We start from the raw sequence: 16411 nt of genomic DNA on the forward strand, positions 1-16411 counted from the left end.
GAGTGAAGGACTTGCGTGAGTGAAGGACTTGCGTGAGTGAAGGACTTGCGTGAGTGAAGGACTTGCGTGAGTGAAGGACTTGCGTGAGTGAAGGACTTGCGTGAGTGAAGGACTTGCGTGAGTGAAGGACTTGCGTGAGTGAAGGACTTGCGTGCGTCTCCTGTTGACCCTCCATAGATATTTTCTGTCAACTCATAGAGCTATTCCTGTACATGAGAGATATTATTTATGCAGTGGCAGCAGACTATTGCTGCTGGTGTGCTGCACTGCATATTGGTCTTGCAGAGTGAGTGTGTGTGTGTGTGTGTGTATGTGTGTGTGTGTTCTAGGAGTCCTAGCCAACCACTTGGTCACAGGGCAGGAATCCTAGCTAAGCTGCTCAGAGGCTCACACTTGGGTAGGCGTCCCAGCCAATAAGCTGGGGGGCCGTGTCAGCTTTCTGTGTTGAACACTTCTCTGCTCTTTTCATAAATATCAATGTTCGTGTTGTTTAGTGAGTGGGGGGGGGGGGTTAGTTAGAGGGGTGGTGAGTGGGGTAGTGAGTGGGGTGTTGAAAGGGATAGTGAGTGGACTGACATATCCCTCGAGTTTACAATTTGGTACTTCCTTTGACATTATAGTCTACCTCTAAAACTTATAATCTGGTACCCCCTTGACAACACAATTTGTAATCTGGTACCCCCCTTGACAACACAATTTGTAATCTGGTACCCTCTTGACAACACAATTTTTAATATGGTACCCCCCTTGACAACACAATGTGTAATCTGGTATCCCCCTTGACAACACAGTTTATAATCTGGTACCCTCTTGACAACACAATTTGTAATCTGGTACCCCCCTTGACAACACAATATGTAATCTGGTAAACCTTGACAACAGAATTTGCAATCTGGTACCCCTTGACAACACAATTTGTAATCTGGTACCCCCCTTGACAACAAAATTTGTAATCTGGTACCCCTTGACAACACAATTTGTAATCTGGTACCTCTTGACAACACAATATGTAATCTGGTACCTCTTGACAACACAATATGTAATCTGGTACCTCTTGACAACACAATATGTAATCTGGTAACTCTTGACAACACAATATGTAATCTGGTACCTCTTGACAACACAATATGTAATCTGGTACCTCTTGACAACACAATATGTAATCTGGTACCTCTTGACAACACAATATGTAATCTGGTACCTCTTGACAACACAATATGTAATCTGGTACCTCTTGACAACACAATATGTAATCTGGTAACTCTTGACAACACAATATGTAATCTGGTAACTCTTGACAACACAATATGTAATCTGGTACCTCTTGACAACACAATATGTAAACTGGTAACTCTTGACAACACAATATGTAATCTGGTACCTCTTGACAACACAATATGTAATCTGGTAACTCTTGACAACACAATATGTAATCTGGTAACTCTTGACAACACAATATGTAATCTGGTACCTCTTGACAACACAATATGTAATCTGGTACCTCTTGACAACACAATATGTAATCTGGTACCTCTTGACAACACAATATGTAATCTGGTAACTCTTGACAACACAATATGTAATCTGGTACCTCTTGACAACACAATATGTAATCTGGTACCTCTTGACAACACAATATGTAATCTGGTAACTCATTATACAAAATGGTATAACTTACAATAAACATTTCCAAATTCCAGATTACTTTAACTTGAATACAACATTATACACATTATTGACTTTAATTACAAGTTAGGTAATATGTTACAATTATTTGCAGAATGACTTGCCATATGTTTTATCAAACACCTGTAATATGTTTATTAATATTTTTGATAAAAGATGTTTCTCGAGACATCTTTGAGACTCGAGACATCTTTGAGACCCCGAGACATCTTTGAGACTCGAGATATCTTTGAGACCCCGAGACATCTTTGAGACTCGAGACGTCTTTGAGACTCGAGACATCTTTGAGACTCGAGACATCTTTGAGACTCGAGACATCTTTGAGACTCGAGACGTTTTGAGACTCGAGACATCTTTGAGACTCGAGACATCTTTGAGACTCGAGACGTCTTTGAGACTCGAGACATCTTTGAGACATCGAGACATCTTCAAGACATCTTTGAGACATCAAGACATCTTTGAGACATCTTTAAGACATCGAGACATCTTTGAGGCTAGAGACATCTTTGAGACTCGAGACATCTTTGAGACATCGAGACATCTCGAGACATCAAGACCTTTTTAAAACAATATTTCTATTATTGTGGAGATTTCATAGAATTTATTTTAGTAATATTCCTTGTAAAAAAGTATATATCTGGTGAACATACAAAATAGTTGAATTGTAAGTATAAAATTGACTATAATTTGTTGCAATGTTATATAGAGTTTAATGAAACAGCAAAAATGTGATGAAATTTATGTTATTTCATTAACTTTTAATAAATATTCCAAATATCTGAAAAAACCTTTCAAGGTTACCAGCGTTTGTGAAGAACAATATGAAACGTTACGAGAATTATTGCAAATCGGTCTATATTTGGTAAAGGTGCGTTTACCAGAAGGTTTTCGCGTCAGACCAGGGTGTATAGGTGAAGAACACCCTTAGAACACCAGCGTTGGAGCTGAGGGTAGGAAGAACATCTCTAGAACACCTGTGTAGGAGCCTAGGGGATGATCTCTATGCTGTTGTATAGAGATCATTCCCTAGGAGATCATTTGTATAGAGATCATTCCCTAGGAGATCATGTCACACCACCCAGAGATACTCCTCCCTGGCACCTGTTCAACCCTCCTGCCGGTCTGAGGAGTCTAGATAATGCTCTCTCTGTTCCTCTCGTTGTCGTCTGCACTGGAGGTGTTGCTGGAGTTGGCACAGAGCTGCATCTCGATCTCATGGAGGCGGTGCTCCACCTCCCACTGCTGCTGACTCAGCTTCAGGGTCATTGTGGCGTTCTCAGCTTCCAGGCTTACTAACCGCTCCCGCAGGCGCCGGATCTCCCCCAGCAGGAGCTCCTGGGGGGACGAGTCCCTGGGTAACGCCCCGGCGCTGTGGGACCCCTGCAGTATCATACCTGACGGTGTACAACGCCCTGGGTTAGTAATCTCCGCCAGTACACAACACATCTATTTAACACTGGTGATAGATTAGGAAAGTAGGCTCATTGGTGGTGATAGATGGATAAAGTTAGTGTTTGAAACGTCTAGAGAACGATTGTTAAGATTAATGTGTGTGTGTGTGTGTGTGTGTGTGTGTGTGTGTGTGTGTGTGTGTGTGTGTGTGTGTGTGTGTGTGTGTGTGTGTGTGTGTGTGTGTCTGTGTGTGTGTGTGTGTATGTATGTGTGTGTGTGTGTACTCACCTATTTATGCTTGCGGGGGTTGAGGTTTGGCTCTTTGGTCCCGCCTCTCAACTGTCAATCAACTGGTGTACAGATTCCTGAGCCTACTGGGCTCTATCATATCTACATTTAAAACTGTGTATGGAGTCAGCCTCCACCACATCACTGCCTAATGCATTCCATCCGTTAACTACTCTGACACTGAAAAAGTTCCTTCTAACGTCTCTGTGGCTCATGTGGGTACTCAGTTTCTACCTGTGTCCCCTTGTTCGCGTCCCACCAGTGTTGAATAGTTTATCCTTGTTTACCCGGTCGATTCCTCTGAGGATTTTGTAGGTTGCGATCATATCTCCCCTTACTCTTCTGTCTTCCAGTGTCGTAAGGTGCATTTCCCGCAGCCTTTCCTCGTAACTCATGCCTCTTAGTTCTGGGACTAGTCTAGTGGCATACCCTTGGACTTTTTCCAGCTTCGTCTTGTGCTTGACAAGGTACGGGCTTCATGCTGGGGCCGCATACTCCAGGATTGGTCTTACATATGTGGTGTACAAGATTCTGAATGATTCCTTACACAGGTTCCTGAACGCTGTTCTGATGTTAGCCAGCCTCGCATATGCCGCAGACGTTATTCTTTTTATGTGGGCTTCAGGAGACAGGTTTGGTGTGATATCAACTCCTAGATCTTTCCCTCTGTTCGTTTCATTAAGTACTTCATCTCCTATTCTGTATCCTGTGTTTGACCTCCTATTTCCACCACCTAGTTTCATTACTTTGCATTTACTCGGGTTGAACTTCAACAGCCATTTGTTGGACCATTCACTCAGTCTGTCTAGGTCATCTTGTAGCCTCCTACTATCGTCCTCAGTTTCAATCCTCCTCATAATTTTTGCATCATCGGCAAACATTGAGAGAAACGATTCTATACCCTCTGGAAGATCATTTACATATATCAGAAACAGTATAGGTCCAAGGACTGACCACTGCGGTACTCCACTCGTAACGTCTCGCCAATCTGAGACCTCACCCCTCACACTGACTCGTTGTCTCCTGTTACTTAGGTACTCCTGTATCCAACGGAGTACCTTCCCTTTCACTCCAGCCTGCATCTCCAGTTTTTTTCACTAGCCTCTTGTGTGGCACTGTGTCAAAGGCTTTCTGACAATCCAAAAATATGCAGTCTGCCCACCCTTCTCTTTCTTGCCTTATTTTTGTTGCCTGGTCGTAGAATTCAAGTAACCCTGTGAGGCAGGACCTGCCATCCCTGAATCCATGTTGATGCTGTGTTACAAAGTTCTTTCGCTCTAGGTGCTCCACTAGCTTTCTTCGCACAATCTTCTCCATCATCTTGCATGGTATGCAGGTTAGGGACACTGGTCTGTAATTCAGTGCCTCCTGTCTATCCCCTTTCTTGTATATCGGGACTACGTTGGCTGCTTTCCAAATTTCTGGCAGTTCCCCTGTTGCCAGTGATTTGTTATACACCATGGAGAGCGGGAGGCACAGTTCTTCTGCTCCTTCCTTTAGTATCCAAGGGGAGATTCCATCTGGGCCTATAGCCTTTGTCACATCCAATTCTAGTAAACACTTCCTTACTTCCCCGCTGGTAATCTCAAACTCTTCCAGTGGTTCCTGGTTAGCTATTCCCTCTCTTATCTCTGGGATTTCTCCTTGCTCTAAGGTGAAGACCTCTTGGAATTTCTTATTCAGTTCCTCACACACTTCCTTGTCGTTTGTAGTGAATCCTTCTGCCCCTAACCTTAATTTCATAACCTGTTCCTTTACTGTTGTTTTTCTCCTGATGTGGCTATGCAGCAATTTAGGCTGAGTCTTTGCCTTGCTTGCGATGTCATTTTCGTATTGTCTTTCTGCCTCTCTTCTCATCCTAACATATTCATTCCTGGCATTCTGGTATCTTTCTCTGCTCTCCAGTGTCCTGTTATTCCTATAGTTTCTCCATGCCCTTTTACTTTGCTGCTTAGCTAGCCTACATCTCTGATTAAACCATGGGTTTCTCATCTTCATTTCACTGTTTTCCTTTTGGACTGGGACAAACTTGTTTGCTGCATCCTTGCATTTTTGCGTGATGTATTCCATCATATCTTGGGCCGTCTTTTCCCTGAGCTCTGTTTCCCATGCTATATCTGCTAGGCATTTTCTTATCTCCTCATAGTTTCCCTTTCGGTATGCTAACCTTTTGGTTTCGGTATCCCTTCTCGAGTTCAATAACCCTTCTTCAATCAGGTACTCAAACACCAATACACTGTGGTCGCTCATTCCTACTGGGTCCTCAAAACTGATTTCTCTTATGTCAGAGTCGTTCAGGGTGAAAACCAGGTCGAGTTTCGCTGGTTCGTCATTTCCTCTCATCCTTGTGGGTTCACTGACATGCTGGGTTAAGAAGTTTCTAGTCGCCACCTCCAGTAGTTTGGCTCTCCACGTATCCTCGCCTCCATGCGGTTCCTTGTTCTCCCAATCAATCCTGCCGTGATTGAAGTCCCCCTATGATGAGCATGTGGGGGGTGGGGGGATGGGGGAGAAAGGGGGGTTTGGGGGGGCAATAAAGTGGGGAGGGCTTGGGGGGGCGTGGGGGGGAAAGGGAAGGCTGAGGTGGTTGAGGAAGGGGGGAGGGTTTTGGGGAGTGGTGGAGAGGGGAAGGCTTAGGTGGGGTGGGGGAGAGTGGGGAGCTTAGGGGGGTGGGGGAGAATGGAGGGCTTGTGGGTGGGAGGGACGGAAGGGCATGTGAGAGAAGGGAGGGCTTGGGGGATGGGGGAGAAGGGAGGTCCTGGGGGGAGGGGGGAGTGGGAGGAGGGGGGTGAGTGGGAGGAGAGGGGTGGGGGGGAGGGTGCCATAGGTGGGGACTTAGTGGGGGGCTGACAGGGGTTGGGGCAGGTAGGGTGTCTGTTGGTGTGTGTGTGTGTGTGTGTGTGTGTGTGTGTGTGTGTGTGTGTGTGTGTGTGTGTGTGTGTGTGTGTGTGTGTGTACTCACCTAATTGTACTCACCTAATTGTGCTTGCGGGGGTTGAGCTTTGGCTCTTTGGTCCTGCCTCTCAACTGTCAAATAGTGTGTGTGTGTGTGTATGTGTGTGTATATATGTGTGTGTGTGTGTGTGTATGTGTGTGTGTGTGTGTGTGTGTGTGTACTCACCTATTTGTGCTTGCAGGATCGAGCATTGACTCTGGGATCCCGCCTTTCCAGCTATCGGTTGTTTACAGCAATGACTCCTGTCCCATTTCCCTAGCATACCTAGTTTTAAAAGTATGAATAGTATTTGCTTCCACAACCTGTTCCCCAAGTGCATTCCATTTGTCCACTACTCTCACGCTAAAAGAAAACTTCCTAACATCTCTGTGACTCATCTGAGTTTCCAGTTTCCACCCATGTCCCCTCGTTCTGTTATTGTTACGTGTGAACATTTCATCTATTTCCACTTTGTCAATTCCCCTGAGTATTTTATATGTCCCTATCATATCTCCTCTCTCCCTTCTTTTCTCTAGTGTCGTAAGGTTCAGTTCCTTCAGACGCTCTTCATATCCCATCCCTCGTAACTCTGGGACAACCCTCGTCGCAAACCTCTGAACCTTCTCCAGTTTCTTTATGTGTTTCTTCAGGTGGGGGCTCCATGATGGCGCGGCATACTCTAAGACGGGTCTCACGTAGGCAGTGTAAAGCGCCCTAAAAGCCTCCTCATTTAGGTTTCTGAATGAAGTTCTAATTTTCTAATCTAATGTGTGTGTGTGTGTGTGTGTGTGTGTGTGTGTGTGTGTGTGTGTGTGTGTGTGTGTGTGTGTGTGTGTGTGTGTGTGTGTGTGTGTGTGTGTGGTGTGTGTGTGTGTGTGTTTACTAGTTGTGTTTACTAGTTGTGTTTTTACGGGGGTTGAGCTTTGCTCTTTCGGCCCACCTCTCAACTGTCAATCTACTGTTTACTAACTACTTTTTTTTTTTTTTTTTTTTCCCACACCACACACACACACCCCAGGAAGCAGCCCGTGACAGCTGACTAAGTCCCAGGTACCTATTTACTGCTAGGTAACAGGGCACTTAGGGTGAAAGAAACTTTGCCCATTTGTTTCTGCCTCGTGCGGGAATCGAACCCGCGCCACAGAATTACGAGTCCTGCGCGCTATCCACCAGGCTACGAGGCCTTCTGTGTGTGTGTGTGTGTGTGTGTGTGTGTGTGTGTGTGTACTCATCTAGTTGTACTCACCTAGTTGTGCTTGTGGGGGTTGAGCTCTGGCTCTTTGGTCCCGCCTCTCAACCGTCAAACAGTGTGTGTGTGTGTGTGTGTGTGTGTGTGTGTGTGTGTACTCACCTAGTTGTACTCACCTAGTTGTGCTTGCGGGGGTTGAGCTCTGGCTCTTTGGTCCCGCCTCTCAACTGTCAATCAACAGGTGTACAGGTTCCTGAGCCTATTGGGCTCTATCATATCTACACTTGAAACTGTGTATGGAGTCAGCCTCCACCACATCACTTCCTAATGCATTCCATTTGTCAACCACTCTGACACTAAAAAAGTTCTTTCTAATATCTCTGTGGTTCATTTGGGCACTCAGTTTCCACCTGTGTCCCCTAGTGCGTGTGCCCCTTGTGTTAAACAGCCTGTCTTTATCAACCCTGTCAATTCCCTTGAGGATCTTGAATGTGGTGATCATGTCCCCCCTAACTCTTCTGTCTTCCAACGAAGTGAGGTTTAATTCCCGTAGTCTCTCCTCGTAGCTCATACCTCTCAGCTCGGGTACTAGTCTGGTGGCAAACCTTTGAATCTTTTCCATTTTAGTCTTATGCTTGACTACATATGGACTCCATGTTGGAGCCGCATACTCCAGGATTGGTCTGACATATGTGGTATATAATGTTCTGAAAGATTCCTTACACAAGTTTCTAAAGGCCGTTCTTATATTAGCCAACCTGGCATATGCTGCTGCTGTTATCCTCTTGATATGAGCATCAGGGGACAGGTCTGGCGTGATATCAACCCCCAGGTCTTTCTCTCTCTCGGACTCTTGAAGTATTTCATCTCCCAAGTGATACCTTGTATCTGGTCTCCTGCTTCCTACCCCTATCTTCATTACACTACATTTGCTTGGATTAAACTCTAACAGCCATTTGTTCGACCATTCCTGCAGCTTGTCCAGGTCTTCTTGAAGCCTCAAGCTGTCCTCCTCTGTCTTAATCCTTCTCATAATTTTGGCGTCGTCAGCAAACATTGAGAGGAATGAGTCTATACCCTCTGGGAGATCATTTACGTATATCAGAAACAGGATAGGTCCAAGTACAGAGCCCTGTGGGACTCCACTGGTGACTTCACGCCAGTCTGATGTCTCACCCCTCACTGTAACTCTCTGCTTCCTATTGTTTAGGTACTCCCTTATCCACTGGAGCGCCCTACCAGTTACTCCTGCCTGTTTCTCTAGCTTATGCATTAACCTTTTATGGGGTACTGTGTCAAAGGCTTTCCGACAGTCCAAAAAAATGCAGTCCGCCCACCCTTCTCTTTCTTGTTTAATCTTTGTCACCTGATCGTAGAATTCTATCAATCCTGTAAGGCAAGATTTACCCTCCCTGAACCCATGTTGATGGGTTGTCACGAAGTCTCTTCTCTCCAGATGTGTTACTAGGTTTTTTCTCACGATCTTCTCCATCACCTTGCATGGTATACAAGTTAAGGACACCGGCCTGTAGTTCAGTGCCTCTTGTCTGTCACCCTTTTTGTATATTGGTACTACATTAGCAGTCTTCCATATTTCTGGTAGGTCCCCCGTTTCCAGTGACCTACTATACACTATGGAGAGTGGTAGGCAAAGTGCTCCTGCACACTCTTTCAATACCCATGGCGAGATTCCATCCGGCCCAACAGCTTTTCTCACACCCAGCTCCAATAGGTGCTTCTTGACCTCATCTCTTGTAATTTCGAACCTATCCAAGGTCACCTGGTTTGCTGCCACCTCTTCTAGCGCCGCGACATCTCCCTGTTCTATTGTAAAGACCTCCTGGAACCTTTTGTTGAGTTCTTCACACACCTCTTTGTCATTCTCTGTGTACCTGTCCTCGCCCACCCTAAGTTTCATCACCTGTGTGTGTGTGTGAGCATGTTGTTATGTTAGTTTGTTATGTTAGTATGGTACTAGGTTAAAGAAAATGGTGTTAGGTTAAAAATATTTTACTCGTTTGCAGATGGTATGTTGAAAAGGGGTATTGCTATGTTGGGAAGGGTGTTGCTATGTTGAGTATGGAGTTCCTATGTTGGATTGGGTATTGCTACGTTGGGAAGGATGTTGCTATGTAGGGAAGGATGTTGTTATGGTGGATAGTATGTTGCTATGTTGGATAGGATGTTGCTATGTTGGGAAGGGTGTTGCTATATTAAGTATGGAATTGCTATGTTGGATAGGGTATTGCTATGTTAGGAAGGATGTTGCTATGTTGGGAAGGATGTTGCTACGTTGGGAAGGATGTTGCTATGTTGGGAAGGATGTTGCTATGTTGGGAAGAATGTTGCTATGTTGGGAAGGATGTTGCTATGTTGGGAAGAATGTTGCTATGTTGGGAAGGATGTTGCTATGTTGGGAAGGATGTTGCTATGTTGGGAAGGATGTTGCTATGTTGGGAAGAATGTTGCTACGTTGGGGAGGATGTTGCTATGTTGGGAAGGATGTTGCTATGTTGGGAAGGATGTTGCTATGTTGGGAAGAATGTTGCTATGTTGGGAAGGATGTTGCTATGTTGGGAAGAATGTTGCTATGTTGGGAAGGATGTTGCTATGTTGGGAAGGATGTTGCTATGTTGGGAAGGATGTTGCTATGTTGGGAAGGATGTTGCTATGTTGGGAAGGATGTTGCTATGTTGGGAAGGATGTTGCTATGTTGGGAAGGATGTTGCTATGTTGGGAAGGATGTTGCTACGTTGGGAAGGATGTTGCTATGTTGGGAAGGATTTTGCTATGTTGGGAAGGATGTTGCTATGTTGGGAAGAATGTTGCTATGTTGGGAAGAATGTTGCTATGTTGGGAAGGATGTTGCTATGTTGGGAAGGATGTTGCTATGTTGGGAAGGATGTTGCTACGTTTGGTAAGGATGTTGCTACGTTGGGAAGGATGTTGCTATGTTGGGAAGAATGTTGCTATGTTGGGAAGGATGTTGCTATGTTGGGAAGGATGTTGCTATGTTGGGAAGGATGTTGCTATGTTGGGAAGGATGTTGCTATGTTGGGAAGAATGTTGCTATGTTGGGAAGGATGTTGCTATGTTGGGAAGGATGTTGCTATGTTGGGAAGGATGTTGCTATGTTGGGAAGAATGTTGCTATGTTGGGAAGGATGTTGCTATGTTGGGAAGGATGTTGCTATGTTGGGAAGGATGTTGCTATGTTGGGAAGAATGTTGCTATGTTGGGAAGAATGTTGCTATATTGGGAAGGATGTTGCTATGTTGGGAAGGATGTTGCTATGTTGGGAAGGATGTTGCTATGTTGGGAAGGATGTTGCTATGTTGGGAAGGATGTTGCTATGTTGGGAAGAATGTTGCTATGTTGGGAAGGATGTTGCTATGTTGGGAAGGATGTTGCTATGTTGGGAAGAATGTTGCTATGTTGGGAAGGATGTTGCTATGTTGGGAAGGATGTTGCTATGTTGGGAAGGATGTTGCTATGTTGGTAAGGATGTTGCTATGTTGGGTAATACTATAAGAACATGAGGTAACTACAGAAGGCCTGTTGACCCATACGAGGCAGCTACTATTGATATCCACCCAAACTCATGCACATATACATGTCTAACCTACGCTTGAAACAATGAAGGGGTCCGTCTGCTATTAGGTTAGGTTGATATAGGGTGTTGAAGTGTTGGAGAGGGTCGTGTTAGCGCTGAGAAGATGGCGCCACGTGAGAGAGGTAAGTCCAAGCTTGGAACTATTTGTGCTCAGTTGAACTTGGTGGTGTTAATTTGGACATGTTGGTGCTAGGGTTGAAGTGAAGGTGCTACGATGGACGGGTTGGTGTTAGTTTGGACGTGCTGGTGTTAGTTTGGACGTGCTGGTGTTAGTTTGGACGTGCTGGTGTCAGTTTGGACGTGCTGGATTAGGTTGGACGTGCTGGGTTAGGTTGGACGTGCTGGGTTAGGTTGGACGTGCTGGTGTTAGGTAGGACGTGTTGGTGTTCGACAGGCTGGTATTAGTTTGGACGTGCTGATGTTAGGTTGGACGTACTGGGTTAGGTTGTACGTGCTGGTGTTAGGTTGGACGTCCTGGGTTAGGTTGGACGTGCTGGGTTAGGTTGGACGTGCTGGGTTAGGTTGGACGTGCTGGGTTAAGTTGGACGTGCTGGGTTAGGTTGGACGTGCTGGTGTTAGGTTGGACGTGTTGGTGTTAGGTTGGACGTGTTGGGGTTAGGTTGGACGTGTTGGGGTTAGGTTGAACGTGTTGTTGTTAGGTTGGACGCGTTGATGTTAGGTTGGACGTGTTGATGTTAGGTTGGACGTGTTGATGTTAGGTTGGACGTGTTGGTGTTAGGTTGGACGTGTTGGTGTTAGGTTGGACGTGTTGATGTTAGGTTGGACGTGTTGGGGTTAGGTTGGACGTGTTGGTGTTAGGTTGGACGTGTTGATGTTAGGTTGGACGTGTTGATGTTAGGTTGGACGTGTTGGGGTTAAGTTGGACGTGTTCATGTTAAGTTGGACGTGTTGGTGTTAGGTTGGACGTGTTGGTGTTAGGTTGGACGTGTTGGTGTTAGGTTGGACGTGTTGATGTTAGGTTGGACGTGTTGGGGTTAGGTTGGACGTGTTGGTGTTAGGTTGGACGTGTTGGGGTTAGGTTGGACGTGTTGGTGTTAGGTTGGACATGTTGATGTTAGGTTGGACGTGTTGGGGTTAGGTTGAACGTGTTGGTGTTAGGTTGGACGTGTTGGTGTTAGGTTGGACGTGTTGGTGTTAGGTTGGACGTGTTGATGTTAGGTTGGACGTGTTGGGGTTAGGTTGGACGTGTTGGTGTTAGGTTGGACGTGTTGGGGTTAGGTTGGACGTGTTGGTGTTAGGTTAGACATGTTGATGTTAGGTTGGACGTGTTGGGGTTAGGCTGGACGTGTTGGTGTTAGGTTGGACGTGTTGGTGTTAGGTTGGACGTGTTGATGTTAGGTTGGACGTGTTGATGTTAGGTATGATGTGTTGACTTAAGGTTGAACGTTTTAACATAAGGTTGGACGTGTTGACATGAGAGTGGACGTGTTGACATAAGTTTGGACGTTTTAAAGAAAGGTTGGACGCGTTGACATAAAGTTGGACGTTTTAACATAAGGTTGGACGTTTTAAAGAAAGGTTGGACGTGTTGGCATAAGGTTGGACGTGTTGACATAAGGTTGGACGTGTTGACATAAGTTTGGACGTGTTGACATTAAGTTGGACGTGTTGACATAAGGTTGGACGTGTTGACATAAGGTTGGACATGTTGACATAAGGTTGGACGTGTTGACATAATGTTGGACGTTTTAACATATAAGGTTAGACGTGTTGACAAAAGGTTGGACGTGTTGGCATAAAGTTGGACGTGTTGAAGAAAGGTTGGACGTGTTGACATAAGGCTGGACGTGTTAACATTAAGTTGGACGTGTTGACATCAAGTTGGACGTGTTGACATAAGGATATATGTGTTGCAATAAGATTGAATTTGCTGACATAATGTAGGACGTGTTGACATCAAGTTGGACAATGTTGACATAAGATTTAGGTTGGACGTGTTGACATAAGATTAGACGTGTTGACATAAGATTAGACGTGTTGACATAAGGTTGGACGTGTTGACATAAGGTTGGACATTTTAACATAAGGTTGGACGTGTTGACATGAGAGTGGACGTGTTGACATAAGTTTGGACGTTTTAAAGAAAGGTTGGACGCGTTGACATAAAGTTGGACGTTTTAACATAAGGTTGGACGTTTTAAAGAAAGGTTGGACGTGTTGGCATAAGGTTGGACGTGTTGACATAAGGTTGGACGTGTTGACATAAGTTTGGACGTGTTGACATTAAGTTGGACGTGTTGACATAAGGTTGGACGTGTTGACATAAGGTTGGACATGTTGACATAAGGTTGGACGTGTTGACATAATGTTGGACGTTTTAACATATAAGGTTAGACGTGTTGACAAAAGGTTGGACGTGTTGGCATAAAGTTGGACGTGTTGAAGAAAGGTTGGACGTGTTGACATAAGGCTGGACGTGTTAACATTAAGTTGGACGTGTTGACATCAAGTTGGACGTGTTGACATAAGGATATATGTGTTGCAATAAGATTGAATTTGCTGACATAATGTAGGACGTGTTGACATCAAGTTGGACAATGTTGACATAAGATTTAGGTTGGACGTGTTGACATAAGATTAGACGTGTTGACATAAGATTAGACGTGTTGACATAAGGTTGGACGTGTTGACATAAGGTTGGACATTTTAACATAAGGTTGAACGTGTTGACATAAGGTTAGATATGTTGACATAAGGTTGGACGTGTTGACATAAGGTTAGATATGTTGACAGAAGGTTGGACGTGTTGTCGGAAGGTTGGACGTACTGACGTAAAATTGGACGTGTTGACATAGGGTTGGACGTGTTGAAATAATTTTGGACGTGTTGATGTAAGGTTTGACGTGTTGACGGAGGGTTGAACGTGTTGACATAGAGTTGGACGTGATGACATAAGGTTGGACGTGTTGACGGAAGGTTGGTTGTGTTGGCGTGTAATTGGACTTGTTGACATAAGGTTGGACGTGATGACATAAGGTTGGACGTGTTGACGTAAAATAGGACGTGTTGACATAGGGATGGACATGTTGAAATAATTTTGGACGAGTTGATATAAGGTTTGACGTGTTGACTGAGGGTTGGACGTGTTGACATAATTTTGAACGTGTTGACGTAAAATTGGACATGTTGACATAAGGTTGGACTTGTTGACATAATTTTGGATGTGTTGACATAAGGTTGGACATGTTGACATAAGGTTGGACGTGTTGACATAATTTTGGACGTGTTGACATAAGTTTGGACGTGCTGACATAAGGTTGGACATGTCATAATGTTGGACGTGTTGACATAATATTTGACGTGTTGACGTAATGTTGGAAATGTTGACATAGTTGGACGTTTTGACATAATGTTGGACGTGTTGACATAAGGCTGGACGTGATGACATAAGGTTAGACGTGTTGACCTAAGGATGGACATGTTGACATAAGGTTAGAAATGTTGACATAATGTAGGACGTGTTGACATCAAGTTGGACGTGTTGACAAAAAGTTGGACAATGTTGACATAAGATTTAGGTTGGATGTGTTGACATAAGATTAGACGTGTTGACATAATTTTGAACGTGTTGACGTAAAATTGGACGTGTTGACATTAGGTTGGACTTGTTGACATAATTTTGGACGTGTTGACATAAGGCTGGACGTGATGACATAAGGTTAGACGTGTTGACCTAAGGATGGACATGTTGACATAAGGTTAGACATGTTGACATAAGGTTGGACGTGTTGACGTAATGTTGGACGTGTTGACTTAAGTTAGGTTAGGTTCTGGCAATTTAGTGCATCATTTGTGTGACGTTGTGGTGACAGGGGAGGATGTGCTGGTTTCACAGTGCTCTCTACGCCCCCATGGTGGTGGGTTCATCATTCATCCTGGCATGAGTGATGATAACTGTGTGCCTATCTTGGGACCATCCCAGCAGCCACTAACTATCCCAGGGTGAGTGTACCGGCCCCGGGACCATCCCAGCAGCCACTAACTATCCCAGGGTGAGTGTACTTGCCCAGGGACCATCCCAGCAGCCACTAACTATCCCAGGGTGAGTGTACCTGCCCCGGGACCATCCCAGCATCCACCCAACAATCCCAGGGTGAGTGTACCTGCCCCGGGACCATCCCAGCAACCACCCAACAATCCCAGGGTAGTGGGGTAAAGGTGATTAGAACCGTGCACGCGCTCCTGGAACAGGTGTAGCACGTGTGCCACACCTGACCCAGGTGAGCGTGAGAGGATCCGTCTCAACTCATGAGAGGTGCCCCGCTCTCACGGTACTAGTCACTATGTGTTTAGTGGAGTGTGTGGTGGTCGATAGGGGTGATAACCTCACGACAACCGATGAGGAGATGATTTCCTTAACTGCTTAAGGTTGTTTTGTACAAATGGGTAAAGTAATATTTCATGTACATTTGTAGATGACAGAAAGAGGGTGAGTTCACCCCATACATTATCTGAAGAGGAGGCCTGTCCCGGTGAGCCCTCGCCAACCACCAGTTTGGCGACTAATGAGCTGCTTTCGATCACAAACTCCCCCTTACCCAACCACATCCGTTGGCATCCACCATCAGCTCCAAGTCTCCCTCCTTGAGGTGTTCATCATCAATCACCAGTCAATTTCTTATATTTCTTTTATGCTTATCATTAAAGAGAGGTGCAAACTTAATTTTGTCAATTTTTCACTAAAGAAGCCCACCGCCACAGGTCAAACACGGGAGCTATGGTCATTACGACCACTCCCGGTAGAGAGAGGCTGACTAATGCAGAGTATGAGGCCAACCCTTGCTCCCCTACGCCCACACACCCGATGACACCCGCGCCCCTACTCCAAGACCCTCACCTCTCATTTCACCTGCCTTCTCATCCATTACCTGCCAATTCCTTAAGTCAACTTCTCGCCATAGCTCCATCTGAGTGTCTGTATTTCTCCTTGGAAAACTTGGAAACATGTCAGATATATAAGCAGAGAAATTGATGTTACAATGACCAGATTAAGGGAGTGTGTGTTAAACATGGTGATCATATTTATTTTTAGTTTAAAAATCCTTTCAATCATCATCCAATATCTGCTAAGTATAAATGGGAGACTTGATCCACATATGCAAATTCTCAATTGAGTAGTCAGAGTGTGTGTTGAACATCGGGATCATATTTTTTTAGTTCAAAAGTACTTTCAATCTTTATCAATTATCTACGAAGTACAAAGGAGAGACATGTTCCCCCGTAGAATCCTAACAACCGTTTCTTCAACAAATATTACTGCAGAATTCAACAGGATTTGTTATATTCTC

At 44.9% G+C, this 16411-nt stretch overlaps 1 protein-coding gene across 1 annotated transcript in view; it reads right to left on the reverse strand.

Moving 5' to 3' along the window:
• Window positions 1-1506: 1506 nt before the first annotated feature.
• Window positions 1507-16411, reverse strand: part of LOC123757101 (cyclic nucleotide-gated channel alpha-3) — a 402346-nt gene continuing 387441 nt past the window's right edge. Inside the window, exon 10 of the mRNA XM_069324046.1 lies at window positions 1507-3080. Coding sequence (XP_069180147.1) covers window positions 2818-3080 — 263 coding nt within the window. The 3' untranslated portion in view covers window positions 1507-2817. The remainder of the gene's footprint in view (window positions 3081-16411) is intronic.

This window comes from Procambarus clarkii, chromosome 13, assembly GCF_040958095.1.
Source record: "Procambarus clarkii isolate CNS0578487 chromosome 13, FALCON_Pclarkii_2.0, whole genome shotgun sequence".
In the NCBI taxonomy this organism is placed as follows: domain Eukaryota; kingdom Metazoa; phylum Arthropoda; class Malacostraca; order Decapoda; family Cambaridae; genus Procambarus; species Procambarus clarkii.